Genomic DNA, 12765 nt, shown 5'->3' on the forward strand with positions numbered 1-12765 from the left:
TTTTAAGGACGCGCCTCTGACATTGTGAATCGCATCCAATTTTCACCAGAGGATTAAGAAGAAAAAAATCCACACAAACCTAACACAAACATGAATAATTATACATGGTACACAAAATTTTATATTGGAAAACGGGCACACAAAGTGCTAATCAGCTTCAAGAGCAGTCGCAGCTGGTAAAATACCAAGCAGATGTCAAAAGTTCAATTCTTCGGCTGTTCATCAGCATCAGAAACACTGTTGCAGCATTTCTGGAAGGAGAGAGTAATGTTCATGCTAAAATAGGCCCCCTTATCTTCAAGGGAAATCAGCAATGAGCCAAAAAACAAAAAAATCACAGGTCAAGGACAGGCTGACCAACACGAGCAAGTGTGCACAAACTAGCTCTCTGTCTCTTGCAAACACACACACACACACACACACACACAGCTCTTTAAAAATAAACCTGCAAAAACAAAACACAAAACTACAAAATAAACACAATATGGAGGATGATTTAAGCATCAGAAAAGCCTCCCAAACAAACGCTGGAACATAATTTGGATTTATCTAATGGCAAAACAAAGACAACAGCCATTGTAGTTAAACATCCAAAGACAAATCAAAAGCACCTTTGTCAACACTAAACAGAAGCTGTATATATACATGTTAAGCTGCCTCAAATCAACTGAAAATAGTCCTCACTCTATGACCCAGGTGAAAAATTTTCCATCCTTACCGCCACCAACTATTCTCTAGGAAGACCACAGGATTGGGTTGCACAAGCAATCCTTACAGTACAAAGTTTGCTTTGTGCTCAGAGTTTTCTGAGGGCAATACCAGTTTGCTCAGTGTTAAGAATTTCCTAGTGAATGGAACTGGTGTTAGACTTGGGAATTTTCTCAACATTAACTGAGCAAACTTAGCACTGCACAGATTGCAACCCAGCCCAGTTCCCTCACATAACAGCAGCAAACCTGATACCATAAAGCTAACCCCACCCCTCACCCACACTTCTTCAAACATTATTTGTGTGTGTGTGTGTTTGTGTGTGTGTCTCTCTTTCCGCCCTCCTCACTCCCCATGACCCGAGGATAAAACTGACTGAACCCTAGCATTATTAAAACCCATGTCTTTTCAGATTAAATTTGCTTATATCCCGAAATGAAAACTGTGTTGAATAACATGGCTTTATATATCTACAAAGCACTGAGTCTACTGTATGTTTGTACAACTTAGTTATCATCTGTTTTGTGTTATACTATTTTTGTATACATTTGTTTAGACTGTATATTTATATTATAAACATTGTTTGTATTCAATGTAATACCCCCTTCAGACAGGGGCTGTGGCCTATTCTGAATAATAAATATTCACATTTGCGAAATATTCGCATTCCCAAAATATTTGCATTCTCTCTCTCCCACCATGTCAGAAAGTCACACTTCAAAACCACTTTCCACATCTCCACCATGACTGCAGAGTGACAGCTTATATATACAGTATGTGGGTTTAAATAAAAAAACAACAACAAAAAAACAGTAGAACTTCAACAGACGGACAAACCAACCTGGAAAAGGGTGTGGGAGTGGGGAGAGGGAGGTTGAGATAATAATGAGAACCACAAATATTAAAGCAAACAAAAAGAATCAGTGCTTTCAACATACAGCCACTGGCTGAAACAATATTATTAAGTGTTTAACCATCAGCCTTTTCTTGGTTTTGTTTAACAATATATTACACTGCACTTAATTCAACCACCCAAACCTGTACCCTCTTAACTGACATGTGTATGGGTGGAAGTGAGTGATTTTTGTAATACTGAAGATTCAGGCTGAGGTCCTGCTGGGGACGTTTAACTACTGTTCAAAAAAATAAATAAAAGAAAGAAAGAAAGAAGAGAAACATCACCAAATTCCCAACATTCAAATCTGTACAACACAAAAATACCACTACCCAAGCTCAACTCACTCAGTACGGCCAGTCCTCTCTTCTCCTCTACACAGACCCCTTGGATGTCCAGTGGGTGCCTGAATGACCCAACATTTAGCTTCCGTCGTCAGAATTGCGGTATTCTTTGTCAACATTCACCTCTTCAGTATAAGAGCCTTCCGCCTGCAATATTTTGATGATGGTAACTGGGGTGAAACGCTGTTAACATCGTCTCTTTCGCCGTTCGTATGGAGAGAGTTAACACCTGAAGCTTGCAATGAACCCAAACGGTCAGTGGGTGAAGCTTCCAGTGCCAAAAACAGAATGACATTTATCAGTTACCTGTTTTCTCTTCTCAAGCATGGAAGAGAAGCAACACAAGTCATTCACACGTCAAAACAGCGGCGCACAGTCAACTGCCCATTCACTGTCACTGATCACACAGATGGTGGCCGTCAGATTTGTGGGGGCTGAACCTTGTGCTCTTCATCAGTCTCTATACCAATCTCCTCCTGCAAAACACACACCCTGGCTGAAAACTCTGCAGAAGCACATGCTATCGTGTATGTGTCTATGTGTGTGTGTGTGTGTGTGTGTGTGTGAGCGCTATTCATACGTGCGTCTGTGTATGTGTGTGTGTTTGTGAATGCCTATGTGTGCATATGTGTGGAGGACAGCTGCTATGCACATATGCATGTTAATCAAAAATGTATGTATGCATTGCGTGTGTGTGTGTGTGTGCGTGTGTGTGTGTAATTTGTCAGTCAACTGGTGTATGTACAGAACATTGATGTAATGTGTTATGTAAATTGTTGATATGATTTTGAAACATTCAAACCTGAAATCTGGCACCAGTAGGTCACGGTAAAGTATGTTTAATTAAAATAAAATCCAAATTTCAGCTATTATGGATTGTTTTGCAGTGGAGGTGGTGGTGGTGGTGTTTTTTCTCTGGATTCTGTTGTAATGACTTTGAAACATTCAAACCAGAAATCCTGCACAAGCCTGAAAAACAGCATCACTGCATGCATTCGCACATGATGATGGAGTCTCCCATCGGTCCGACGGACGAGTAGGCAGGCAGGCTTATCTGTCGGTGTGTGTCCTCAAATGGGCGAAGAGGCTGATTCTGGATGCGCAGCACTTGTTGCCTGACCAGCACAGGTGACTTTTTTTTTTAGTGAGGAGGAACATTCGCACACACACTAACTGCAACTCACCATCAGCTGTTTCTTTGTCTTAGGGTAGCCTTCCATGATTGCGTTGATGATATCGTTTGACTAAAACACAGAAACAAAGTCAGGTTCAGTTCCATTATTATCTATGATCGTTTTTTTTTTTTTCTCCTTGCAATGAAGGTTATTTTTCAAAACTCAATTCTTACAATGCCATTCACACAGGCAGACACAGACACACAGACAATGCATTCACATACAAGGAGACCAAAATATACATCTAAATTACAATATTACTGTGGAAGTTTTGAAGCATGTGGGAAAGTTACTTTTCCAATCAAGACTGTCATAGGCTTCATTTCACTTTACAACAGCTGTCGATAGTGTCAACTTACCAAAAGCACTGATTTCACTGCCTGGTTTCCTTTACCAATACAGGACCAGGATATTTTTCTCTAAATTCCTGATAGGAAAATAATTCAGTATTATCATTTACCAAATCATTAATTAAACAAATACTTGCATTCACCCTTTCTTTCACAAAAAACAACAACAACACGTGCCTGTCTCATATCTATAAGAGTTGTGCTGTAATCTGATTCTAGTCCTCAGCCAGCTGATTTTAATCGCCAACAGAAAAATTTGAACATTACACATTTTATGTCCGCCTTCTTCACAGAAATAACAAACTGTTGTTGTTGTTGTTGTTGTTGTTTTAATCTTATTACTCTTACTGCCCCAGAGAAACTGAAACAACAATATCCAATCCAGTTCCCTAAAAAAAAAAACTGGAGACGGGGTTGTGGCAAACTAGGGAAGAGAAAGGTAGTTTGGAAAGCATCAGTCTTTTAATAATTACTATTTTCCCAAAGGCAATGATCTCTCTTTTTTGCCACTGTTCAATGATTCTCATAATTTCCTCAAGTTTATCTGTTAGTTTAAATCACATGCTCCACCTGTTCTTTTAGTAAAACAAAGCTCTGTCCCAAGCATCCTAAAAATTACCTGGATCCCACTGGAAATTCCTGTCCCTCATAAACTTCACGCTACAGTCCCTTCTACTTCCCATCCACACTATTTGTGTTGTTAACCCTTAGGCTGGCCTATATTTATCTGTTACTGGATTCTCTTCCAAGAGAGAATGATATAAATATATGGATATATCTATATCTATATGCATTAAACTGCAATACACACACAAATCACTATTTTTTCTTCTTCCTTTTGTAAGTTATTGTGTGCGCATGCATGTGCTTAAAGTTTAATATAAAGCGCTTTGAGCTCTCTTCAAGGGAGGAAAGCGCTCAACAAGTACCCTTTATCATTATTATTATCATCATTATATATACATGCCATGAATTAATTCTATCTAATAATGCTTGGGTTTGGGGGGTTTTTTTGGTGTTGAGAAGCAACACTCTCATCCTTCCTTACCATCCTCTTTCTCTTTCTCCATTCCTTGACACAGAAATTCCGTCTCTGCAAAACCTGGCAAACAGAAGCACAGAGAAAAAAAGAGCAGACTTTTACAACAGAAATGCTCAACATCAAAAACACAACTCCAAAAATCGTCACTTTTATGGCAGAAATGCTCAATATCGAAAATACAACTCCAGAATTTATCAGACTTTTAAGACAGAAATGCTCAATATCAAAAATACAACTCAAGAAATCATCAGACTTTGATAACAGAAATGTTCAAAGTCAAAAACACAGTCATTATTACAACAGAAACGCTCTCAAAGATTCAACAAAATCCAGTTTAAAGATCCACCTGACAGCACATATAAACTGTAACAAATATATAGGTGGTGTATTTTCACAAATACACACACAAACACATAAATCAGAACAAGAGTGGTGTATATAAACACACACACAAACACATGTAACCTACATCAGCTATAAATACGAGTGGTGTATACACATAAACAGATTTACACTATAGCAAAAATATGCTTGGTTAATATACACAAACATACCCATAAACCCATATAAACTATAAAAAATGCATGGGTGGCATACATATGCACTATAGCAAATATATCGGTGGCGAATACACACATATACAAACTTTAACACAAACACACACACAAACAATAATATATGGGTGGTGTATATACACAAACACGCAAAAACACATATAAACTTTCACAAATATATGGGGGAAGGGGGGGGTGGGCATATACACCCATGCACACACACATACAAACACACACACAACAATTCATAAACATGTTGCAAATATATAAACAAATCAACACTACCCACCTTGTCTCGGTCTTCCTTCGACACCAGCACCGTGCCTTCCTTCAGTCTGGAGATCTTTGCCTTTAACACCTCAATCTGAAAGAATCATCCCTCATCAAGAAAAGCATTTTTAACAGTGTATGTGATGCCCTAGAGGTAACGCGTCCGCCTAGGAAGCGAGAGAATGTGAGCGCGCTAGTTCGAATCACGGCTCAGCCGCCGATATTTTCTCCCCCTCCACTAGACCTTGAGTGGTGGTCTGGACGCTAGTCATTCGGATGAGACGATAAACCAAGGTCCCGTGCGCAGCATGCACTTAGCGCACATAAAAGAACCCATGGCAACAAAAGGGTTGTTCCTGGCAAAATTCTGTAGAAAAATCCACTACGATAGGAAAAACAAATAAAACTGCACGCAGGAAAAAATACAAAAAAAATGGGTGGCACTGTAGTGTAGCGATGCGCTCTCCCTGGGGAGAGCAGCCCGAATTTCACACAGAGAAATCTGTTGGGATAAAAAGAAATACAAATACAAATATGTATGTATGTACATAAATACTATACAGAAAAATAGAGGTACACTAACACCCAGAGAAAGAAGAGTTAAAGAATTTGAAAACAGAGCTTAATACTAAAGCAAAATAATACAAAACAAAAAACAAAAAACATGAGGGGGTAACATATGTAAGTGCAAAAGGGAACCCAGCAATTGTGTGTGTGCACTCACGCGTACGTGTGCATGTGTGTGTGTGTGAGTGAGTGTGTTTGTGTTTGTGTGTGTGTGTGTGCGCGCGCGCGTGCGCATGTGCTCGTCTGTGTGTGAGCATGTGTGTGTGTGTGTGTGTGTGTGTACATGCAAACGTGAATGTGTGGGCAAGTATACTATAACTTCTTTAAGTAAATGAATTGTGTGTACTCAAACACTGTGTATTTAAACATTATCAAGAATAAACTTTATTAAATACAACACAACTTTATACCCAGCTTCAGCAAACACAGAGAATGCTATTCCAACCTTTGACATGAATTAATATCTATTTATTTATTTACCTACCCACATTCTTGTGTCCTATAAACCTTAGGGTTTCATGACATTAAAATTTATTCTATTCCATTCACACACTATACACATGCTTAATACACATGCACGCCAAAACACGCACGAGTACCACTCGCAACATCAGTCAGGTTTCAGAAGTGTACCCAGCAACAGCAAACATTAACTCACAAGAAGTACCCAAAGATCCAACCTTAAATGAGATGACCAATCTGTCCTTTAATGAGCTCAACCTCCAGTAAATTAAAAAAACCAAACAACAACAACAAAAAACCAGATTCACACAGTGAATTTACTAATAACCGTATGTTGTGTAGTTCTGCTCCTGATAAAGATTTCTGTTCTGGTCTTCAAAGTAAGCAGCTGTGCCTTTCTGATGTGAAACCCTTGATGCCAACTAACAAACTGATGAACAGAGGCACTGTTTATTGGTTCTCAGCAACAGCATGTGTGTGTATTTTTTTTTCCATTGACACATTCCATTTCTCTTGCCTAGTTATAAATCTTTGATGACAGTGGAGTGATGGCCTTGAGGTACTGCGTCCGCCTAGGAAGCGAGAGAATTTGAGCGCGCTGGTTTGAATCATGGCTCAGCCGCCGATATTTTCTCCCCCTCCAATACGTCTAGACTTTGAGTGGTGGTCTGGACGTTAGTCATTCGGATGAGACAATAAACCAAGGTCCCGGGTACAACATGCACTTAGCGTACGTGAAAGAACCCACGGCAACAAAAGGGTTGTTCCTGGCAAAATTCTCAGTATAGAAAAATCCACTTTGATAGGAAAAACAAATAAAACTGCATGCAGGAAAAAAAAAAATGGGTGGAACTGTAGTGTAGTGACGCACTCTCCCTGGGGAGAGCAGCCTGAATTTCACACAGAGAAATCTGTTGTGATAAAGAGAAATACAAATACAAATAGTGTCCAGTGTTGTTAGTTTTTGTAATCACGCTCCACTTCTTGGTCTTGATTTTCAGTGCTCTGGGCCCCCTGAGAAGAGGTGGTGGGGCATTATAAAGACCCATTATTACTATTATTAATAATTATGAACAGCCAAAGAGTAAAAGTACTTAGTGACTTACCTGCTTGCGTGTTTTTTCGCATTCTGCTTTGGCCTCCTCTGTTGTCAAGGCACTTGCATAATTCCTCAAGTCTGAAGAAACATATAAGAAAAACAAACCAGCTGTAAAGAGCATAGAAAGACTGAATGACTGAAAGAAAAAATAACACGAATATGAGAGAAAGAATATAACAAAAAGAAATATGTGCCTTGCAAGTGAAAACAATGAAGAGGGCACCAGCAGTCATGCCATCTACCTTGGTGTCTGAGAAAATCAGGCCATGCTAAAAAGACAGTATCAAAAAATCAGTTGTATTGTTTGTGTTGTCTGTCCCGCTCTTTTGGTCCACATCTGATAAACAAAGCTGCACCACTTGTATGTATGTGCATGTGTTTACATGTAATCTTGTGTACAAGAAAGGTGTGAGTGTGTATGCTTGTGTATGTGCTTGTGTGTGTGTGTGTGTGTGTGTGTGTGTGTGTGCACGCACACACGTGAGTGTGAGTATGGATGCACACGGCACAGTTTAAGTTTGGTTCAGAACATGGATTATTTGACTGGTTGACAACAAAAACAATGCGTCATTTTGAAAATCAATGGGTTGGAAAAAACAACTCTTTATTTAATTCATTAATGAATTTGTCCTTTGTCCACTGCATTCATTCATGTGTGAAATTGTTTAAGTGTGTGTGTGTGTGTGTGTGTGTGTGTGTGTGTGTGTGTGTGTGTGTGTATACATGTGTATGTGTGTGACAGTATGTAGAGAGTACACATGTGCTAATGTTTGCTGCGTTATGATGAACACATAAAATACAACATTCATTATTCAACTTTATTCTGCAACGCTGAAACTCTGGTTTATTCTGACTGCTCTGGATAGCATATACCCACATTATGGTCCAGTTATACAGTACAGATGAAAGACACTAAATCTACAGTATCACCATGGCTGTCACTCATATAATACCATAGTTTTACACAAGCACTTGCTTCTGCTTTGTCAGTTTGTGGGGATCTGAATCTTCACAGTTGCAAAATGCCTCTAAAAATTCCTAAAGTACCAGCCCAGAAAAATATACAGGCTTGTTAAATATTCATCTTGTGTATACACAGGAACATCAAATGAACTTTAATTTAACTATATCATCCATGTCAGTACATATAAGTTGAGTTACAGAAACACAAGTAGTATGCTGATCAAGTGATGAAACAAAAATGGTCAAGCACATAAAATTGGAACTGCACATACTGATCGGATCTGTTTCACACAAAAGGGCCACACTGTTGCATAACATCAATGAAGAAAACTCATCAGCTGCCTACAGATGCTGAAGAAATTTATCAGATTCTGACTCTCCAGATGACTGATCTGCAGATGGAACAGACTGCAAACATATTAAAGTATTCTTGTATCTAGTATCTAAAGATGAGCCTGCTCCTCTGAGTACCCCCCACCCCCATGCCCCCCACCCCTCTCCAATCCCCTCACCAATCCCAACTATCCCCCCTTCTTTTCCTCACCTGCCTCCAGTTTCCGTGTTTCCTCCTGTTCCGTCTGAATCTGCTGGGTCAGAGTGTTGACCTGCTGGTCCATCGCTTTGATTTCATTTTCGTTCACCTCTGGAAACTGTGCCTGAAAACCACCACCAACAGTTTGTTTCAATTTCAAGGTGTCAAAATGTGTGGACTGATCCATATATATATCATTTTTTCATTATATGCTAGACAACATCCACACTAAATATGAAAAAGATACGTTCACGCACATGCCTGACATCAGCATAGACCCAAAACACTGATTAGGTCTTCAGAGCCTACCCTAGATTTTTATTACAAATTCAACATAAAATGAAATGAAAATAAACAAATAAGAAAATGCATTAAAATACATTAAAAACTAAAGATGTACAAAGGCAATTCACTGAAATAACGGAAACAAAATAAGCAACACCAACAACCTGCTGTAAACTTTCGAACTCCATGAGGTTTATCAGGTTTTTGGTAACACATAAACAGGTGTCTCTGGCAGCTAAAAAACAGAAAGAATGCACTGAACGTTCTTTCAATGAGTCCCTGGGACATTCTAAATTTTTCAAGAACGAATCCATACATGCATATAAAGAATTTTTAAAAACAGTGCATGAGAGCTGCAGTCTCCCTTTGTACACATGTGTAGCAATGGTGATTTGCCAAGAATGTGTAGCATTAGAGTGACACACTAAAGGTAGTCTGGGACCCTTACAGTTATGGTAGAAAGGTCCCTGGGACCCACAAGATTTTTCATTTATCCAAAGTCACCTCCACAAATGATTCCTGGAAGCAATGACATTTAACTTCACACATGCACACACACACGCACACACACACGTACACACACACACACACACACACATATATATGCCACATCCTCTCAAAACTTACACAGATTCATTGCACAGCATTTTTCAGATCCAAGCCACTACTCTTTTCCCAGGTTAAGACTTGAGCAAGTTCAGTACAGCTATAAACTGTTTTTGTTTCAAACTCAAAAACTGCAATCAAGTCATTATCAGTTTATATATATATATTTTTTTTTAATTCATTATTCAGAATCATTACTGAAAATGGTTTTCATTTTAAGATTTCCTTTCTTTAACCTATTTTGATTCCTGCAATGCTGTATAATGTCAGTGTTATAAACTGAGATTCCAGAGTCACAAACAATGAAATATGTAAACAAAATATACTTAAACTTTGTGTTCTGTGAACATGCCTGTCTTCATGCCTGGATATTCAAGTATGCATTATAAACAATTTCCATTCACTCAAACACATAATTACCTGATCTGCAACATACACTTTCTGTTTGCCATAGACCTTTTCTTTGATCCTTTTGCTTTGAGAGAGTTCCTCCAGTGCTTTTACCACAGCCTGCACACACACACACACACACACACACACACACACATACACACACACTATTACACATGAAAGAGACTATGGGAGGAATGAAACAATACAAATACAATGCCTCATCAGTCATTACTTGCAGAAGCAAAACTTCTTTTTTTTCAGGTGTTCAGAATGAGTCACTGACTTACAGAAATTTCACAGTTAAACTTACAAACATCATAATGCCAATTACAGTAAGTTACAAACACCATATGGCTATATCTTCAAACACATATATATTCCAAATCTGGGTTGGTCACAGTACATAAAACTTTTGTAGCATCTGTCATGGAACATAATTCTACATAAAAAATAAATAAACAACACCTGTCAAACACATAATTATTGAGTTTCACTTTCAAAGAGGCGTCAGATCATGTGAACTATCAGAGCAATCCATATATATTATATGATACACTTTGTCACATTTAATAAAGTTATGTTTATTATCTCATAAAGAGAAATTGCATCAGGTGTGGTAAAACAAAAGCAGACAATTACCACACACACACACACACACACACACACACACACACACATACACACACACACACACACACACACACACACGTACATACACACAAAACCCACAAAATATGATGATTAACCAGGTTCATTAAACATAATGATAAGTCACACATGCAATAACACAATAGCACCACTGGAATGACCGTACCGTTTTCCCTAACTCCTTGCCCATATTCTGGAAGACATCCTGAGCGCTATAGGGCCGGTTCTGTCGATTCAGGTAGTCCAGAACCTCCTTCGCTGCTGCAAAACATGTCATCATAGTCTGCACTGTATACAGTGAAATGACTAGGAAATAATGGAGTGTTGGCCTAGAGGCAACATGTCCGTCTAGGAAGCAAGAGAATCTGAGTGCACTGGTTTGAATCCCAGCACAGTCACTAGTATTTTCTCCCCCTCCACCAAACCTTGAGTGGTGGTCTGGAGGCTAGTCATTCGGATGAGACGATAAACCGTGGCACCGTGTGCAGCATGCATTTAGTGCATGTAAAAGAACCAATGGCAACAAAAGTGTTGTCCCTGGCAAAATTCTGTAGTAAAATCTACTATGATAGAAAAAAAATTACTGGCAGAAAAAATATTAAATAATGGGTGGCGCTGTCAGTGTAGTGACGTGCTCTCCCTGGGGAGAGCAGCCCGAATTTCACACAGAGAAATCTGTTGTGATAAAAAGAGTAATACTAATATAATGCAGTAATAGTACCAGGCAGAAATGTAAGTTTTTCATGTGTCTGCACAGTTCCAGATGATCTAACTGCCTGTTAAGTCAACCAGATGAATCTGACCCTGTCAGGATAAAGCCATTCTTTTGTTAGTTGCTGCCTTTCTGCCACAAGGCAGTCTCCATTACCTTCATGCTAGCAACACATTTCCCAGATCTATTTCACATTAGCTTCTTTCCTCCTAGAATACTCAAATATTAACTTCTGAAATTACAGACTACTTCTAAAACAGTAAAAGAAACGGAAATGCGTATGTTAATTTTCTGTGAATTGTAGCACATGCACACAAAAAAATGTGACAGAGGGTGCTAAGAAGTGGGGTATATTAATTACGAAGTAGTTTATGCAATTGTAGAATTTATCTATTTATCTTTGTTGCTTTTATTATGTAGCTCAACCTATTACACATGATGGCTATACCCACATTTCTTCCCCTCCACTCTTCTGTGTGACTGACAGAGTGAACGTCCAGGACTTGTCAATGTTATGCACACTACTCTGAGTACTCATTCCATCATGTGGGGAAAATGGTGTATATTGCCCACATAATCTCTGCAAGAAAATGAAGGGTACTTTGTGTCAGAAATGTTTTACATGTTATTCATTATTCATGATACTGAAGGCATGATGCATCCACAATCAAAGTGACCACAAGTCATGCAGACTTAATTTCTGTAAGTTTTTAGCGTTCAGATAATTTCAAAGAATATCATTAAAGTCAAACACCATCATGACAGTTTTGCTTCCTCATAACCCTTAAGGCAATTCTGTTTTCATTCCCTTCTTTGATGACTTATTTTATTACCTGTTATAAATTGACATCAATGTATTCAGGAATCAGTTTCTTTGCATAAAATAAAACAGACTGATAAAATGGCACCACTATCAAAAGTTAAAACTAAAAGGTCTCCTGTTTACAATTCTACTTGATTGACTGAATAAGTGTACTTATTCCATCACAGGACTTATTTTGTTTGTGGCTGGAATGCAAAATATGTGCTCGTTGAGTCGAAAGAAATGGCTCTGATAAATGCTGGGGTGGTGGACGTGGTGGTGTTGATAAAATGGGCTAAAGAAGCTCACAGTGCAACTGTAGTAACTCGGTAAACTTAATAACGGGCTACCCTGTCTT

The 12765-nt window shown here is 38.7% G+C and overlaps 1 protein-coding gene across 1 annotated transcript in view; it reads right to left on the reverse strand.

The window, feature by feature from the left end:
* Positions 1 to 1028: 1028 nt before the first annotated feature.
* LOC143294092 (homologous-pairing protein 2 homolog) overlaps positions 1029 to 12765 on the reverse strand; it is a 12270-nt gene continuing 533 nt past the window's right edge. Inside the window, exons 2-9 of the mRNA XM_076605516.1 lie at positions 11060 to 11154; positions 10273 to 10362; positions 8974 to 9085; positions 7474 to 7544; positions 5358 to 5432; positions 4521 to 4574; positions 3132 to 3191; positions 1029 to 2423 (exon numbers count right to left, since the gene is read on the reverse strand). Of these exons, the coding sequence (XP_076461631.1) occupies positions 2367 to 2423; positions 3132 to 3191; positions 4521 to 4574; positions 5358 to 5432; positions 7474 to 7544; positions 8974 to 9085; positions 10273 to 10362; positions 11060 to 11154 (614 nt within the window). The 3' untranslated portion in view covers positions 1029 to 2366. The remainder of the gene's footprint in view (positions 2424 to 3131; positions 3192 to 4520; positions 4575 to 5357; positions 5433 to 7473; positions 7545 to 8973; positions 9086 to 10272; positions 10363 to 11059; positions 11155 to 12765) is intronic.

This window comes from Babylonia areolata, chromosome 19, assembly GCF_041734735.1.
Source record: "Babylonia areolata isolate BAREFJ2019XMU chromosome 19, ASM4173473v1, whole genome shotgun sequence".
NCBI classification, from domain to species: Eukaryota; Metazoa; Mollusca; class Gastropoda; order Neogastropoda; family Buccinidae; genus Babylonia; species Babylonia areolata.